Source organism: Microcaecilia unicolor, chromosome 6, assembly GCF_901765095.1.
Source record: "Microcaecilia unicolor chromosome 6, aMicUni1.1, whole genome shotgun sequence".
Lineage (NCBI taxonomy): Eukaryota > Metazoa > Chordata > Amphibia > Gymnophiona > Siphonopidae > Microcaecilia > Microcaecilia unicolor.
This window is the reverse complement of record NC_044036.1, coordinates 308,841,357-308,859,862: the sequence shown is the minus strand read 5'-3', so window position 1 is coordinate 308,859,862 and position 18,506 is coordinate 308,841,357. Positions and strand designations below refer to the sequence as shown.

At 42.8% G+C, this 18,506-nt stretch overlaps 1 protein-coding gene across 3 annotated transcripts in view; it reads left to right on the top strand.

Moving 5' to 3' along the window:
* HEXD (hexosaminidase D) overlaps positions 1 to 18,506 on the top strand; it is a 33,683-nt gene that overhangs the window by 6,400 nt on the left and 8,777 nt on the right. For 2 of the 3 annotated variants that reach the window (XM_030208119.1, XM_030208120.1), the window contains exons 4-13: positions 1,332 to 1,419; positions 2,853 to 3,017; positions 4,751 to 4,934; positions 5,929 to 6,000; positions 8,026 to 8,221; positions 10,374 to 10,456; positions 11,072 to 11,150; positions 12,502 to 12,600; positions 13,657 to 13,746; positions 14,159 to 14,488. In XM_030208119.1, the coding sequence (XP_030063979.1) occupies positions 1,332 to 1,419; positions 2,853 to 3,017; positions 4,751 to 4,934; positions 5,929 to 6,000; positions 8,026 to 8,221; positions 10,374 to 10,456; positions 11,072 to 11,150; positions 12,502 to 12,600; positions 13,657 to 13,746; positions 14,159 to 14,339 (1,237 nt within the window). In that variant the 3' untranslated portion in view covers positions 14,340 to 14,488. Of the gene's footprint in view, positions 1 to 1,331; positions 1,420 to 2,852; positions 3,018 to 4,750; positions 4,935 to 5,928; positions 6,001 to 8,025; positions 8,222 to 10,373; positions 10,457 to 11,071; positions 11,151 to 12,501; positions 12,601 to 13,656; positions 13,747 to 14,158; positions 14,489 to 18,506 lie in introns of those variants that run through there. The other variant, XM_030208121.1, reaches the window with a different exon arrangement.

Sequence of the window (18,506 nt, the reverse complement as noted above, 5' to 3'; positions counted from 1 at the left end):
TATTTGTCCTGTTTGTCTTGAATAATCTATAAGCTCTGTTGAGCAAGGACTGTCTCATATGTTTTATGTGCATTGCTGTGTACGTCTAATAGCACTGTAGAAATGATAAGAAGTAGTAGTAGTAGAACAGATAATGTGATGGGAGGTAAAGACTGCAGGGTTCAGCTAGTCTGACCATTTGGAGGGGGGGGTTTCTGTTTTGATACCTCTACTTGTTGTCCTGCTTTTCCACAGCCAAGGATATTTTGTTAAATTGGGATTATGATAATGTATCATTGATTTTTTTTTTAATTCTCCCTGATTGAGGGACTTCTTTTATTACTAGTAAAACATGCCAGTTTCTGGCGCAAATGAAACGGGCGCTAGCTCGGTTTTGCTCCCTCCCCCCCTCCCTCCCTACTCACCCCTTCGGCGTTGTGAAGGCACTGACCGCCATTGTTGCGGACCTCGTCAACGCACGCCACCTTCAATCTGCTGATTCGTTGGTTGTGAAGCCACTGACGCCATTGCTCCGTCCTCGACGTCATCACATTTGACGCGAGGGCGTGGCCCCAACACAGTGATTTCGGTGGCTTCACCACCACGAACCCTTCGAACCGGAAGTGCCCGGAGGACCTGACAGTGACGTCAGTGTCCTCAGAACGTTGAGGGTGAGTTTTATTATATAGGATGATCTGCACTGAATCCATTCAGAAATGTAGCAGAATACAAGAACCCCCAATAGAATAGAACAGAAAGGATCCTTGGTGCATGTCCCAAGCTTTTTTGTTGTTGTTGTTACATTTGTACCCCGCACTTTCCCACTCATGGCAGGCTCAATGCGGCTTATATGGGGCAATGGAGGGTTAAGTGACTTGCCCAGAGTCACAAGGAGCTGCCTGTGCCTGAAGTGGGAATTGAACTCAGTTCCTCAGGACCAAAGTCCACCACCCTAACCACTAGGCCACTCCTCCACTCCAAATTTCAGGGCCACATTTGCTCCCAGCTTCTCCATTATGAGGTTGTTGCTTGCATCCAGTAAGGAGTCTATAGGTTTCTGATAAATGAAGGACTTTTCTAGCCTCAGCTAATTTTTTGTTGATGTGAGAAGACTGGATATCATAATTGTGAATCTAAATGGGATAAGAGATTAACTTCTACCAATATTTCAGTCCTTTAATAAGAAGAATAAATCAGAAAGCATCATTAATGTTGTGCCAACAGCACTGACACTAGGCATTGGAAAGTTTCATTACTTCATTGTATTGTTCCACGATGTTCTGCTCTATTTCTTTTTATATTTTCAGGTCCCACAGAAGTAATACTTAATTAAATGTTTGTCTTTGATGCAGCCCATCTGACATTGAAGAGATTTTGAACCTGGCAAAACTACATAATTTAGAAGTTATTCCTCTGGTTCAGACCTTTGGACACTTGGAGGTACGCTTATATTACATGATGCTAAGTTTGTCTCTTCCATAGCAGACAATCTCAAGAGCCAGGCGGAGAGGTTGATACTTTTGAAGGAAAAGTTTGGTCCCTAAGTTCTGTTCTGGTCATTCTCCTGTCTGTAATGTCTATATTCTGTAGCTGCATGCCCATTCTGGCTGTGGCAGCTCAATCATTGCTGTGAATGAGCCTTGCATTTTCCAGACTGCAGGAAGATTATACACCAGTGGCATAGCCACAAGGACCCCCCCCCCCCCCCCCCACACACACACACACACGTTTGGCCCAGGCCCTGGCTTCCTCCACAATTTGAGTACTCATTGAATGGCTAGCAGGGATGCCCAATCCCCACCAGTTGATGAGAACCGCTGCTCAAACTGCCCCAGTGCTGCCTCAGCAGCAAAGAAGTCAGCGGTTTCCATTTGCCAACTGCAGTACTCCTCGTACATGCTCACTTCATGAATGAACTGAGCATGCATGATGAGTGGCGATGGTGGCTGGAAAGGAGGCTGCCGACTTCTTTGCTGCTAAGGCAGTCCTGGGGCAGTTCAGGCAGTGGATCTTATCAGCAGGCGGGGATTGGGCATCCCCACCAGCAAAGGGAAGATAGTTAAGGTGACAAGGGGAAGGACAGAGAGGAAATGGTTCCCCCCCTCCCCCCCAAAAAAAAAAATCGAATGTTGGCTAGGCCCCTGTTGGTGTGCAGTTTTTAAAAGTATTCACCCTGCATTAGTTCTACATTTTATCATTAAACTATTAGGTTATCCTATGCAATTCCTCACTTCCCTGCAACCAACCATGATTGGAGCAGTGTCAGAATAATATCTAATTGGTTACTATTTGCTGTGATGTCCAGTGCCGTAGCGAGGGCGGCTGACACCCGGGGCGGGTCGCTGCTGCGCATCCCCCCCCCCCCCCCCCCCCCCCCCCCGGAGCACACTCTTACCTCTGACATAGGAAAGGGGCGAGTGGGAGGGCCGGTCCGCCCCGAGTGCACGTCGCTGGGAGCTGCGTCAGCTCCGCTGGTTCCCTACTCTCTCTGCCCCGGAACAGGAAGTAACCTGTTCTGGGGCAGAAAGAGCAGGGAACCAGCGGAGCCGACACCCCCCCCCAGCAGTGTGCACCCGGGGCGGACCGCCCCACCGCCCCCCCTTCCTATGCCACTGGTGATGTCACAACTGGCACTGCGCATTCTGCCTAAACCAATTGAATCCTTTTGTGTATGAGTTGATACAAGAAACTGCTCCAATCATGGTGGCTTCCTAGTTTTCACAAAGACTAAGGGGAAAGACCAGTTAATGGAATAGCAAAAACTTTTAACTAATATTGAATGTATCTTGCCATTTATTGTGTGTAGTATTGCATCACACCATACTACAGAGGCATGACTTCTTTTAATTGGGGAAAAATAATTTCTTTCACAGTTTGTTCTGAAACATGAGACATTTTCTCACTTGAGAGAAGTAAAGATGTTTCCTAATGGCCTCAACCCACACAAAAAGGACTCCCTGAAGCTAATCCAGGCAATGATCGACCAAGTGCTAGCGTTGCATCCCGGTGTAAGGTGGTTTCATATTGGGGCTGATGAGGTATGGCATTCCCTGCAGAAACAAGAAGCAATGAGTTCATCGGGCCTGGGTTTTTGACACCCCCCACCTTGATGCATTATTCTACTCGTATGCTGATTCCAAATGAGAGTAGCAGGAATAGAAATACCACAGTGCACTTGGGTGTAATTTGAAAAATCATAAATGGACAATAGTCTTCATGTCGAGGCTAAAGGAGAGGAGGAGTAGCCTAGTGGTCAGTGCAGCGGACTTTGATCCTGGGGAACTGGGTTCAATTCCCGCTGTAGCTCCTGGTGACTCTGGGAAAGTCACTTAATAAATCATATGTAAACCGTTTTGATTGTAACCACAGAAAGGTGGAATATCAAGTCCCACTCCCTTCCCCCAAAGCGCGGGGTACAAATGTAACAAAAATAAAATAAATAGCTGGCTGATTTTGGAGTGGTCCTAGAAGATACTAGGGGCCCTGTTTACTAAGCAGCATTATAGGCGCGTCAACATTTTTAACGTGCATTAACCATGTTACGCGCGTTAACCATGTATGTGCCTACAATATCCCTATAGATGCCTATATGGTTAGTGTGCGCGCTAAGCGTAGGTGTGCTAAAAACACACAGTTTAGTAAACGGCCCTAAATTCAGTACAGTGCAGACCTTTCTGGATTCATTGCCTATGAAATGGAAACTTTGGAAAGCAGTAAGATTGTTGAATGTTTTATTTAGATCAGTTTTGAAAACAGAATTCAATGTAATTAGATGACATAGAGGTCCTTTTTACTAAGGCACGCTAACGAATTAGTGTTTCGTAAGTACCATGTAGCCCATAGGCATACAATGGGCTGCACAGCATTTAGCTAAATCCGTTAGCAAGCCTTAGTAAAAAGATCCTATAAATTAGACAGTAAGCCATCATGATAGTAGGCATGGCAAGCATCTGGGTAAAGCTAGCTTGGTGGACACTTCTGATTTTCATTTGAAAGTTTTCTGATGTCTTGGCCAAACATTCTTTTGGTCATGACAATACAGTAAGAGATCAGAGAAGCAAACGGGCAGAATTAAGAGAGAAATGAGTAAGTCAAAAACCAAAACAAATATTTTGCACAAGAAGAGAAGCTAATCATCCCCCAGGAGCGTACTGACCATTCGGACAACCGGGCAATGCCCTAGGGGCCAAAGACTCTGTGCAGTCGCCCACCGTCGCACACAACAACCACCCAGTCCTACCTTGAAGGACCCTGGTGGTCTATTGGCCTCCACGGGGGGGGAGGGGGGGAGACAGGAAAGAGTGAAAGAACCTCACTCTTTCCTGCCCACTACTGCTATTCTGCCCGGTGCCACCATGTTTTAAAAATGGGTGCCCAAACTCCCTGCGACAGTCTTGCGAGTCTTGGCTGCCATTTTGAAAACACAGCAGTGCCAGGCAGAATAGCAGTAGTGGGCAGGACCGGGAAGGGCCCATTGAGGCTCGGGGGACCTTGGTGGGTGGGAGGGGGCTGCAGCTGCGGCAGTAGGTGGGGCAGCAGCATGGCAGTGGGGAGGGCCCAGATCACTCTCAGCCCACCCCTGTCATCCCCCAACTGCTGATGTTCACATCAGACTATACACACTGGACAACCAAGGTTGTCATGAATTAATGTGCGCACAGTGGGACGGAGCACCATTAATCTCGAGGTTGCTGCTCTGAGGATCCATATTTTTACTAAATCAAGGAATAGATCTCAAGAGGGCCTAAGAATGTTGACCTTGGTACTTTAGGTGTATTACCTTGGGGAAGGAGAAGAGTCCAAACAGCAGCTGCAGCAAGAGACAGTCACGGTAGAGAAGCTTTTCCTGTCCCATCTGTGCGCTGTTGCAAGTTACGTGATTTCCTCCTGTCCGGCTGTGACACCTGTGGCATGGGACGACATGCTTCGGAGTATCGATGCTGAAACTCTGATAGGTAACTTATTTCACACACTTCAAATGCAGAAATGTCTTTCTTTTAAGAGTTTACCAGAAGAAATCTTAATTGTCATGCCCATCTCTGTGTGCATAAAAAGAGCAGCTCACGTGTACAGACACACAGACCTATGCCTGCTGGACATGTGTATGGATTGGATATCAAAGATGCTCGAGTCTGGAGGTTAACACTGCACACATGCAAGGTGGCTCTCTATGTGGACTACTCATTCTGTTTGCCCCTTCAAGGATGTCTCACCCGGTTGCAGATTTTATCACCTTCTGCAAAAATACAAAGCTTTTAATCCATATTCAAGTTCTATTGGTTAATTCAGCAATGAACAGTAGATGGAGGAGTGGCCTAGTGGTTAGGGTGGTGGACTTTGGTCCTGGGGAACTGAGGAACTGAGTTTGATTCCAGGCACAGGCCGCTCCTTGTGACTCTGGGCAAGTCACTTAACTCTCCATTGCCTGCCGCATTGAGCCTGCCATGAGTGGGAAAGCGCGGGGTACAAATGTAACAAAAACAAAACAAACTAGCTTGAAGCTCAAAATCTTTATTTGCATAAAACCAAAGAAATGGTCACAATGTTCATATTGCCATAGTGACCACAGCCCACAACTAATCCAACCTTGTAGTCAGTAGCACAACACATTTTGGCTTATCTGCTTGCATCAGGGACTAATAAATAACTGGCAAAGATATGCATTGTACCACCTTAGCCAGGGTACAACAGTGGTGAAACAAATATTTAAAAAAGCACTGCAATGTAGAACACACGTCATCAAAATGACTTTTTATTAAGGAAACAGCTTCACCATGCTAGTTTGAATATTGTGAACATTTCTTTGTTTTTATGTGAATATAAATTTTCAGCTCCAAGCTAGTTTGGACTATCTACTGCTTTGAATTTGGACTTTCCATTGTTTTGCCATTGGTTTGCCTTTTTGTTGCTATAATTCAGCGATTAACTCATTATTTTTCCCCCTTTTAGAATCTGGTGTTGCACAGCTGGTAGAGCCCATGGTTTGGGACTACGTTTTGGATCTTGATGTTGGAAATAAAAGTATGTACTTAAATATGGTTGTTAGCCTGACGACTTGTTCAGAAATTTGCATCTCATCAACATCATTATGTACATTGCTCCTGTTTGGTTACCACACAATTCCTCCCAGGTCTGTGGTCATATAGGAGATGTTATGTCCAGAATAAACCGAAAGGGTGAAATCAGAGGGTCAGGGAAAGCCTTTCCAGTACACTATCCAGCTTATTTTCGAAAGAGAAAAATGCCTATAGTGCGACCTAAATCGGGAGATAGACGTTTGTCTCGCAAAGGCGCCCAAATCGGTATAATCGAAAGCCGATTTTGGGCGTTTCCAACTGCACTCCGTCGCGGAAACGAATAAAGTTGACGGGGGCGTGTCGGAGGCGGGACTGGGGTGTGGTTATCAGCCGAGGAGAGATGGGCGTCTTTAGCTGATAATCGGAAAAAAAAGGCGTTTGTACCGCGATTTTGGGTCACTTTTTTTGGACCCTTTTTTTTTCACGAACAAGTCCCAAAAAAGTGCTCCAACTGCCCAGATGACCATTGGAGGGAATCGGGGATGACCTCCCCAGACTCCCCCAGTGGTCACTAACCCCCTCCCACCAAAAAAACCCCACTTTAAAAACTTTTTTTCCAGCCTGTATGCCAGCCTCAAATGCCGTACCCACCTCCATGACAGCAGAATGTGTTCGATCCTCTCACAGCCTTTCCCTGGGTCAGATGTGGCTCTCGGGTGCAGTACAGGGTCACATCAGCATTGCATTGTGGTGGGTGTAGGGTATTGGGCTCCGTGATTTCATTAGCTTGTGTTACAGTCTCATGATGTTGGTAGTTGGTAGGCTCTTCTCCCATGGTGCTTTTCCCCCTGCCTACTGGGTCAGTGTGCGCCCTGTTGTGTTTCCTGTTGTAGTCCATGTGGTAGTGGCCATTTTTGTAAGCCAGTTTTAGTTCCCTTTCCTGTGTTAGCCACGTTAGACAACTTAGTTCTTCCCTTGAATGTGGCTGAAAGAGGGCATTGTACAGCATTCTGCCAGCTCTGACCTACAGCTCATCTCAGTACCAGGGAGACTCGTTGCCAGTGGGGCATAACCTCTGATCTGCACTTAACTGTGAGTAAAGGCAGTTATTCCAATAAAGGACGTTTTCGGAGAGATTAGTCTTCAGGTGTCAACTGGTGTGCCAATGTTATATAGCAGCAACCAGTCCTAGAGGCCTGTGTGTATGCAGGTCCCTGGAGCACTTTTAGTGGGTACCGCAGTGCACTTCAGCCAGGTGGCCCCAGGCCCATCCCCCCCACCTGTACCCCACCTGTAACACTTGTGCTGGTAAATGGGAGGCCTCCAAAACCCACTGCACCCACATGTAGGTGCCCCCTTCACCCCTAAGAGCTATGGTAGTGTACATTTGTGGGTAGTGGGTTTTGGGGGAGGGGGGTTGGGAGCTCAGCACCCGTGGTAAGGGAGCTATGCATGTGGGAGCTTTTTCTGAAGTCCACCGCACTGACCTAGGGTGCCCAGTTGGTGTCCTGGCATATCAGGGGGGCCAGTGTACTACCAATCCTGGCCCCTCCCACGACCAAATGGCTCGGATTAGGACATTTTTGAGCTGGGCATTTTTAATTTCCATTATCGCTAAAAAACACAAACGCCCAGCTCAAAAACGTCCATTTTTTCGAAAATTCGGTTTGGCCCGCCCCTTCACGGACCCGTTCTTGGAGATAAACGCCCATGGAGATAGGCGTTTCCATTCGATTATGCCCCTCCACGAACCTCTGATGAATAAAAGATTTTGGAGCTAGCTCTTAGGGCTTGATCTGATTTATGGCAGAAAAAAACAATGTAATCAGATTATCTGTTTAAAAAGTTGATTTTGAGTTCCTATATGGGAAACCAGTATTTTCCATTTATCTGCATTATAATTTTAAAAGAAATGTATCCTGAGCATAGTCCTATAATCGCATTTTGCATGTTACGCTGTCCCTGAAATTCCTTCCCTTTAATCCTCAACATTTATTATCTTAAAAGTATATATTTTTTTCTCTGGCAGGACTTCTCCTAGAAAAATACCGGAACTGTGGCTTCTCAAAGCTGTGGCTTGCTAGTGCCTTTAAAGGAGCCACGGGGGTGAATCAGTCATTAACCCACATTGGACATCATGTTGAGAATCACCTAGGGTGGCTGAAAGTGGCAAACAGCCAACCTGCAGACTACCTCCGGGGGATTGCATTGACTGGTTGGCAAAGGTACTACCAGCGCATTTTAAAGCAGTGTTAATACAGGTGTAATCCTGGCTAAACATTTAGAACACTTTTACCATACACAGCAGCGGGCTTGAATTTCTTTGTAAGTAGTGGCATCTTGCAGTAGTATCTCATTGGACCAAATCTTTAAAGATCCAGGTGCTTGTGGGTTGGCATCATTAGGACTGTAAAAAAGAATAATTGGCAACCTGCTCCATACTTTATTTTTTGGAGGGGGAATGATGGGACATTGTTGCTCAGAAAGTTTTGTTAGGATAAAGGAGGTGGTACCCTTGCTATAGTGCATCTTTAAAAAGGCAGGAAAGGCTGCTTTATCACTCTCGTACTCTTTATAAAATCTCTATAAACAGATAATTCTATAAACATTTCTTGCACGTACAAGGCCTCTTAAAAAATTAGATCATGCCCAAAATACATGTAGTGCAAGAAGGGCATGTATTTGTGGAGTAGACACGTTCAGGCGAGACGTTTGGGCATAAATTCTGCATCTTCATTGTAGGTGCAGTTTCTTCAGGATTTGTGCTAGTGTTTTCTAAAGTTGCACAGGTACCAAGATGTCTTTATAAAATAGGCGAAAAATAGGTACCTTCCTGTCCAGTTAACCTGAGCAACCTGTTATTAATAGAGCTTCTTTAGTGGGTAACTTTGGGGCCCTTTTACGAAGGCTGCGGTAGTGTTGGCGCGTGTTTTGGGCGCAATCAGATCCACATTTCAGCACACAGGAAGCTTAGAGTACAAGACAATGATTATGGGAAAATCACATTAAATTAAAACATATTGGCCCAGATTCTGTAAATGGTGCCCAAATTTGGGTGCCGAAAAAAATAAGCGCTGATTGCTATTCTATAAACAGTGTTCTCAGTTGGCACCACTTGCACGTAGTGCCAGAATCCGCACCCAACTTTTGGCGCAAGGATTTACATCAACTGAAACCTGGTCTCGGTCCTCACCCGTAAATTAGGCTTGGACCCCTTGACTTCTGTAATAGTGCGTGTGTCTTTAGTGGACGCCCCTGGCCCGTCCATGCTCTTATGGCCACACCCCCTTTTTCAGGTGCATGCTAAAAGATTTACCCGTATATCTTTATAGAATAGCACTTAGCAAGATGCGCATGTAAATCCAGGTTGTTGCCAATTTCCTCCCAATTATTGGTTCTAATTAGTTCGTTACTCCAAATTGGGTGCGTGCTAAAATTTGCACACACAGTTTTGAGTGCCATAGATAGAATCTGGAGCTTGCGGACACTATTCAGCTCACGGCGGTCAGCACTTTTTCAAATGCCAGCTGCCTTGGACTTTTTATACTTTGGATATCCAGTGCCAGTATCTGGGTATGGCCTGGCATTGAATATCCGTGTACAGTGCAGCCACTAGCACTTGTCCAGGTACTGCTGTATTCAGACCAGATAAGTACCTGGCTAAAGTTAGGATAGCCCTTCTGCTGGCCTAATTTTATCTGGATAGTTATCCATTTAGCAGACTAAAGATTTCTGCTATCTGGGTAGCTCCCTGCTCCATCCAGACTCCATCCTTGTACCGCTTCAGCACTTCCTGGATTTTCAGCTGTACTGTCCCATTAAGTGCAGCTGAAAATCCAGCTATGATCCAGTCAGCGTAACTGGAGCCACTCCTTCCCAGCTAAGTTCCATTGAATTTCTGTAACAGGACACCCACTACAGTGCTGTTTATGATTCCTGTTTTACAGTGATATGAAAAAGGTTTTCATCTCCTGCTTTCCTGCTATTGCATATGTCACACTGGTTTCTGATCCTTAAACAAAATGCAATATTAGACAAAGAGAACCTGAGTAGCCATATAACATGATGTTTAAATTATTACATCATTTATTTTAAGGAACAAAGGTAACCAACACCCATATTTCCCGTGTGAAAAGGCAACTGCCTCCTTAGTTAATCAACCAATTGCTCAAATTTAATTGATGATTTGATTCAGCTGACCGAAAAGCCTTGAAGAAAGTTTGGAGCAATACTGTAATTACATCTTTTTTGATACTTTGTTCTAATAATTCAAGACTGTGATTGTATACATAGACCTTCAGGTTAGGGGGTCAAATTATAATTTCCTAAACTGCAACGAACAGTAAATATTTATCACTTTAATGTTTATTTACTTAGGTATGATCATTTCTCCGTTCTGTGTGAGCTGCTTCCGGTGGGAATCCCATCACTGGCTGTGTGCCTGCAGACGCTAGAGAATGGTACAAGATGCCTATTTTCAGTTGTGTGTAATGTTTTAATGCATTATTTCAGTCAGCAGGTCCCCCATCTGCAGGGACTCCATCGGTGATGAGCTATGAATCAGTACAACCGGCTTTGGGTCATACCTCTGTCAATGACTGACTGCTGTGACCCCCACAAGAGTCCCAGATTAAGGATTTTGGTCTAGACCTACTATCTTGCGCCATTAACGTTTTTTTACCACAAGTCTCATTGTATGCAATGGGACCTACTAACTAATGGAGTAGTTCATGTTTGTAAACTCTAGGGTTTAGATTTTTTTGTTACATTTCTAAATCAGAGTTCCAAGCAAAATACCACTAGTGTATTTTAATTTGTGGCTCACTTACATATTCAGGATTATCCTTTGCCTTGAGCCATTCATTTTTATTTTTTGATCACACCATAGTTCTCAGATGAACTAATCCTACTTACATTTGAGTCAAGTTAAATCCAGGAGCTCAAACTGCACTGACACATCTTGTCAGTCCCCTTCCTTCTTTGTGTTTGTTCTTTTCAGGGCCTCCTTTTGTTTCATGTATGGTGCTTTTTTTTTTTGTTTTGTTTTTCTCCATTTCTCTCCCCCTTCCCCCTAGGTTGCTGTTCTGAAAAAGTCAAAGATACAGTGAAAAAGTACCTGGGAATTTCAAATCTGGAAATTGATACTTTTATGAGGTAAATAATGTCTGTGCCACAAAGGATTTTTGTCTGTCTTATGCTTGCTGTTGGGAAAACAAAATAATTATTGTGCAAAACATGTACATTTTTGTATGTAAGAGACAGTCTTAGAAAAAAAACAGCATTTAAAAATTAATTCATTGAAAAATCCAAAATGATTACACACTGTAGTGATAGTTCCTTTGCTAGCTGGAAAATGTGTACTTTGTCTTCTTTTATAAAGCAGGTAGGTATATTGTTGCTGATCACCACCAATCCTTTGCCGATTCTAAGAATGGCTGTTAATTAACAGAAGAATTGTCCCCCAGTGATATCATGCCTGAGCTTAAGGCCACAGGGAAGGGACTGAATGGGATTTGAACAGCTTTTGTTCCTCGTCTCTGAATAATTCCTATGTTGGTTCAACACAAGGTATCCAGTTCTGCTTCTGCAGGAACACTACAATTTGTAGAATTCTGCTCTTCATCAGGCAAACTTTTGGAGATTGGTACATATTATAGTAGAGCTCTTATCCACCGAGCCATTTGCTACAAAAGTCAATCTCTGTGTTAAGGGCCACAAGGGCTTCTCCTAACTTTGAAGTGACACCTGAGCGGTAGTCAGGGGCAGACATGGCATCATCATCAGGAGGGAATCGAAGCATAACTTAAATCAGTGTTTCCCAAGTCCAGTCCTGGAGTACTCCTTGCCGGTCAGGTTTTCAGAACATCCACAATGAATATGCATGAACTTGATTTGCATACACTGCCTTCATTATATGCAGATCTTTTATGCATATTCATTGTGAATATCCTGAAAACCTGACTGGCAAAGGGTACTCCAGGACTGGACTTGGGGAAACACAGGTATAGATCAGGGGTTCTTAACCCAGTTCATCAGGTTTTTGGGATACCCAAAATGAGACATTTCCTTGCACTACTTCCATTGTATACAAATTTATCTCATACACCTTCATTGTGTGGGTATCCTGAAATCTTACTGGCTGGGTGTGGCCCAACAACTTGGTTGAGAACCCCTGGTATAGAGGCATCTTTTTAGTCTTTTTATTTAAGACTATAGTATGAGGTGGGTTTTTTTTTTTTTATTACTATTATTTTTTTTAGAGAGAGAGCTGAAGCTAATCCCTTCTCAGCCTTGTGATTAAGAACCAGTATTTGGGAAAAGGTTAATTTCCTGCCATGCAAACCATAATGTGCTAAGGTCAAACTGACAGGATTAAACTTCTGTAGAACAATGAGCAACCAAACAATGCAGAAAAGATGAAGGGCTGTTTTGCTGTCTGTATGAGGATGCCCAGTTATTTTTCTGATGTACTGCCGTTACAAGCCATCTTGATCTTTCCCCACAGTGAAGGCTCTGGAACATTTCCTGGCAGTGACGTGCTTATTCTTGTAACTCAAGTAACATTCCTGAAGATGGCAGTAGATGAGTTCCTTGAAAGAAACAGGTAGAGTCTTTTCCATCTTCTTCCAAATCTTGATGGATATTTTGATACATTTTAATAACATTGATGTTGCTAGTTGGCAGAACTGCACTTGTAGGCAAGCTATGACCAACGCTTGTTACTAACTTAAGTTTAGGGCCTTACTCGATTTAAAAAAAAAAAAAATTAAAAAATTTCCCTCATTCTTCACTAAGTAAAACCCTTTAACCATTAACATTTATATAACTGTTCCCATGGTCAAGGCAGTGGCATAGCCAGACAGTTTTGGTTTTTTTTTTTTTTTATTGGGGGGGGGGGGGGGGGGGGGGAGACAGTAGCAGCAGCACTAGGCTCTGCCTTCCTGCCCCCTCCAAAATTAAAAATGCCTTAGTTGGCTGCAAACACAGAGCAGCTACCATGGGATCGGCTCCAGATTTCTTCAGCTAGTGGGGCTTGGGGCGCCCCACTAGCTTCATAAATGGTGCGTGTAGCTTCTGGGTGGGCCTGGGACAAAAGTAGAGGGGGCTCAGCCCTAGGCCTAAGGCTGTGTTCACTACACAAAGATGTCCCAAAACTACAGCATACAGCACATACTAACCAATATATATATTAATACTGCTTATTAAACCCTGATTGTATACAAAATTAAGTTTATAGTTGTAAGCAGAACACCCTTACCCATTTTATTAACCTCTAAATACACACAAAGCTTCAACATACAACATTTATACCCTGAGGAAAATGTGAAACTATTTTAAAGAGGCTGCCATTATGCCATTTCCTATAACAAAATTTATAGTACCAGAAAAGGCCAGTTACTAAATGCCTCTTTCAACCTGCTGTAATACCACATTGTAGATGTTTATTTGTATCCCACATTTTCCCACCTAATTGTAGGCTCAATGTGGCTTACATAGCTATTAAAAATCATGCAGAAATGCTGTATTTTAATTTTTGTATCAATAGTCAAATATTTAGACTTGTAGACAGAGTAATCCAGTGACATTTTCAGAACATGCTGGTATTAGTTAAAGATATCTCTGTCTCCACCCAGGTTCATTTTTTTAGCTGTGTTTTTAGGTATGTGACTGGATGGTTTAGCCCCTATCACAGAAAACAGAAGATTCTTCACCCCATCATGAGCCATCATATTCAGCCCACTGCTGTAAGGTATGTCCCATAGCCCATTTGTGAATAACTGAAAGCAAAGCAGTTTGCCCAGCCACCCCAACTACTCAGTTTCACAATCCTTTTCTCTCCTTCAGAGAGCCTCTGCTCTTGCCTATGCTTTCTTGAATTCAGATACTGTCCTTGTGTTTACTACTTTTTCAATATAGAGGACTAATTTCTTATTGTGCCCGAGTCTATCCCCTTTCATTCTATTAACCCATCTTTCCAGTGCTTCCTTTCTGTTGTGATGTCTTTGGTGACTATGAATAAAGAGACTAGCCAGGCACATACAATCACCCTTACGCTTTAATGGCTTAACAAAGATAACATACTAGCAGCACTGTCTGATGGTAATTGGCAGCCACTCTTTCTAGTTTGGGTTCTCAGCATGTTCTCCCAATATCTCTTTCAGTCTTCTATCTAAATCAAACACTGTTCTTCAAGAGCTTCAAGTAGCATTAGAAAGGATCTACTACCCAGACACTGTAGAGGAATGGATGGAAGAAAATGTTTTCCCAACTGTCCACAAGCTGCAACTACTGGTTAATGACCTTGATGAGGTTCTGAGCACACAGTCAAATGATGCTATATAACTAAACAAACTACAACTGTTAAATTGGCACCTATATATTTTTTTTCACTTTTTTTTATAGGTTCCCCATGCATCAAACTTTGGGTGCAACCCCTTTGTGTTTAGTCATGCATCTCTCTAAACTAAGGGGTTCTTTTACTAAGGTGCACCGAAAAATGGCCTGCGCTGGTGTAGACGCATGTATTGGGGACGCGCAGGTCCATTTTTCAGCGCACCTGCAAAAAAAAAAAAAAAAAAAAAAGGCTTTTTTTGTCCGACAATGGATGAGCGGCAAAATGAAAATTGGCACATGTCCATTTTGGGCCTGAGACCTTACCGCCACCCGTTGACCTAGCGGTAAGGTCTTGCGCATTAACCAGGCAGTAATCGTCAGCGAGCGTACAATGCTGATTACCGCCCGGTTCGCGCCACACGCTGGAAAATAAAAAAAAATTTTCCGGCACATGTAGTGGGCGCATGTCAAAAATGAAATTACCGCCCGGCTACTCAAAACTGACGCACGTAGGATGCACCTATGCGGCTTAGTAAAAGAGCCTCTAAGAGTAAGGGTGGCATGTTTTAAGATGTAAGCAGTCGTCAACTTCAAAGATGGCACAATCTCCACTACTTTCACACTACAACCAAAGTCAAACTTAAATCTCCAGACCTCAAAGTTGAGTAGAGGAGGACAGATGAGAAATGGCAAGTTAAATCTAGCCTTCCCCTTACCTTGTTATCCAAATACTAGTTTTCATCCTAACCTGGCCCATAAAGGGGCATTATCCTCTTCTTCTCAGAGGTGATTGTTCAGAAGGAAGTGCTCTTTGACATGATACAACTGACCATGGTGAATGCACATTTGGAGATACTGCCTCATGATTCATCAGTTTCTGAAGTCCTTAAGGGCACCTACAGCCTTTCTAGTCTTGTTTTTTTTAGATGGCTACTGCTTTCTGTATCTATAAGGAACCCCATGCAAATAGTATTATTGTAACACCATATGATATTCATTTGCTATAAATCTAAATTATTATAAATGCATTATGATTTAGTTTACATATATTGTGCCCCCCTCCCCCCAATTTTAAGTCATTTATCAGTTATGGAACTGGTTTCAGTAAAAGGCTGAATGGTAGTAAAACACAGTAATCACTAGATCTCTAGGGTAGGTTGCACATCTCTGACTGCTGTAACAGCAAACAGGTTGCTTATCTGTCACAAAGCCATTTCTGTACAAAAAAACATGATTGGGTTTGTTTTAACAGAGACAACAGCTCTGCTTGGCACAGAAATAGTTCTACTGGCAATTTAAAGGCTGCACTAAAACTAGCAATCAGTGTTTAAGAAAGTTTGGTTGTAATTTTAGTACTGTGAATAATAAAATGTGAATTTTCATCTTTACACTATCATAGCTGAAAATAATTTTTGCCCACAACAAGAATACGATAGAGGATTGCTTATATCATCCTGTGGTTATTCAGAAATGTTGTGTACTGCCCTCTGATGAGCAGGCCAAAGCTGTTTACAGGCTAAAATCAGTAGCGAGATGTGTTAGCGTGTTCGTCCACTTTTAAAGCTAATCAATAGAAACAGAATAAAACATAGAAAATAAGATACCTTTTTTATTGGACTAACTTAATACATTTTTAGATTAGCTTTTGATGGTAGTAGCCCTTCTTTGTCAGATCAGAAATAAGCAAGTTTTGATAACAGTATATATAAGTGAAGCATCGAAGTATTTCAGTGACAGTCTGAAGGGATTATGGAGTGGTGGGCTAGGTGAGAAACAGAGAGGGCTGAGGGACAGGGAGATATGCATGGTGATCAGAGGGTGACAAAGCAGTGAAATTTCATGGTTTATAATGGGCTAGAAAACCCAGATCTTCCCGTCTGGTGGGTGTCAAAATATTTAATCATTTTGACTTCAAAGGTCTTGCGTTCTGGTATTGTTTAAGTTTCCTTTCAGTATTCTCACCATGAAATCATTGGTAGTGTTCTAGCTTTGTAAAGGCTAACATCAGAAACAGAAAAGAATGCCAAAAATGTGATGACAGAAGCTAAGCATTCACTAAAATCAGCAGTTAAACAGGAGTAAGACACTCCATCTTAGGATCCGGGTGGCAAGACAGCAAATGCCTGTTAAAAAAAAAAAAAAAAATGCACCTTCAGGCCATAATTTTGTTAAATACGGTTCAGCACATAACGATAGAGGCAGCTCACTCAGCAATTCCAAACAGCAAGAGGAACGGTAAAGCTCTCTTTTAGAGATACTGGTGTCAAAATTCTAGAAAAGAATCAAAATTCCAGGCCAGGGGTCAAAACGTTTAGGTAGGAGTCAAAACTCCAGCCTGAGGGTCAATATTCCCCGATGGGAGTCAAAACTGTGCAGGGGTCAAAACTCCAGACAGGGTCAATATTCCCTGGTGGGGTCAAAATTAAATGGAATCCAAATTCTAAACGAGGGAAAATTCCAGGCCAGGGGTTAGGTATGAGAAACTCCATGTCAATATTCCATGATGGGGGGGTTAAAACTTTTAGGTATTAGTTAAAACTCCAGACTAGGGGTCAAAACTAAATTAAGGAGTCAACATTTCTGTGTAGGTGGTCAATTCCATGCCATTGTTCAAAACTTTTAGGTGGGAGTAAAAACCAGACTAATGGTCAATATTCCCTGGTGGGTATCAAAACTAAATGAAGGATATATATATTATGTAATATATATTTTTTCTACATACTTACTACATAGGTAATAAGCACACCCATACTAAAGATTCTGTTCTTAGGTTAAAAACCCATGAATGTCCTTTTTGAAAGTTTAAAAAAAGGTCAAGTCAGCTAATTGTTTTTGTACCTTTATTTTTTAATGACATTTTTCCCATTATTTAAGTATAAAATTTACAAAGCATAAAAATTGTGCAGATCATCTGAACTAATAAAATACATTTTCCTTCCTTCCCTCTCGTACCTAACTTGTATACCAGTCCAGAGGCTTAACTGCATTGTATAAATTAACAACAATCCAACAATATGAAGCAAAGGGTGTAATTAGGTTTAAAACAAATAGAAAAGTAAATAAAATTTAGGGTCTCCTATCAAACCATGCTAGCAGTCCCCAGTGCGGCAATGCCGACAAAGCCCATCCACTTTGAATGGGCTTCATCAGCACTGCCACTAAGCTTTATAAAAGAGGCCCGTAGTTTGTAGGGTATTCTATCCCCACTTTTAAGGTAATAAAGTAAAGAAAGCAAGAGCCACGCAGTAGATTTTAAAAGCTCGGAATACAATACAGCATATTTTTTGGCAGAATCACATTTCACCCTTCCCTAGTGGTTTTCCCAGACCTAATCTATTTGTCCCTGGAAAATTTCCTGCAGCTGTTTTTACACTCCATGCTTTCTGGAACTGGTGCACACATTGCAGGCTTAGTTTCAAGAATTATACTCAAGTACAGAAATAGCACCAGAAAAGTACAGAAGCTTAATGTTAAAACCTGCCCTAGTTTAGTCTGTGTTCATTGTCTCTGCATCAAGGTCAAAGTTTATAGGTCTGTTTTTGACCCAACAAATTAGTGCTAACAACATAGAAGCGTGTTGCTTTTACTAGACTATTTTAAATAGATTCCACAGATCCCCAGGAATTCAGAAAGAAACAGTGTCCGCCTGAGTGGCACAAAAAGAACAGTACCCAGACAAATCCAAGCTACGCCTTTGCCATGCTGAGCAGCACTTCAAGTGCTGAGATGCCATAACCCTAACTGCACATACAAGGGACCACTCTCCAAGACCGACGGAGAGCACAGTCCTGACAAGGGAACACGAGAGGGAAGCTGCAGCAGGCAAGAAACAGAGGCAAAGACTTACCACTGCTACCGTCTGCCGAGACAGAGAGAACACACTAACCTTTAGGGGACTGCACAGCTTACTTGAAGTTCAGTGTGTTTTTAGTCTCCATCTGTGCCAGTCTAGAGGGATGCTATGGAAATGTTGAGTGCAGAGCTCAGATGTCCCTCTAAGGAGTGTAAACTAAAACACTACATCACAGGACTGAAAAGCTGTCTATATATTGGTCTCACAAAACTAGTTTATTTCATTCATATTCGTCATATGGGCCCGACAAGTTTGGTAAGTCTTGTTCTATGCCCACCCAAGAATTTCATGCCAACAGAATCTGTCAATGCATTTTGTTTATG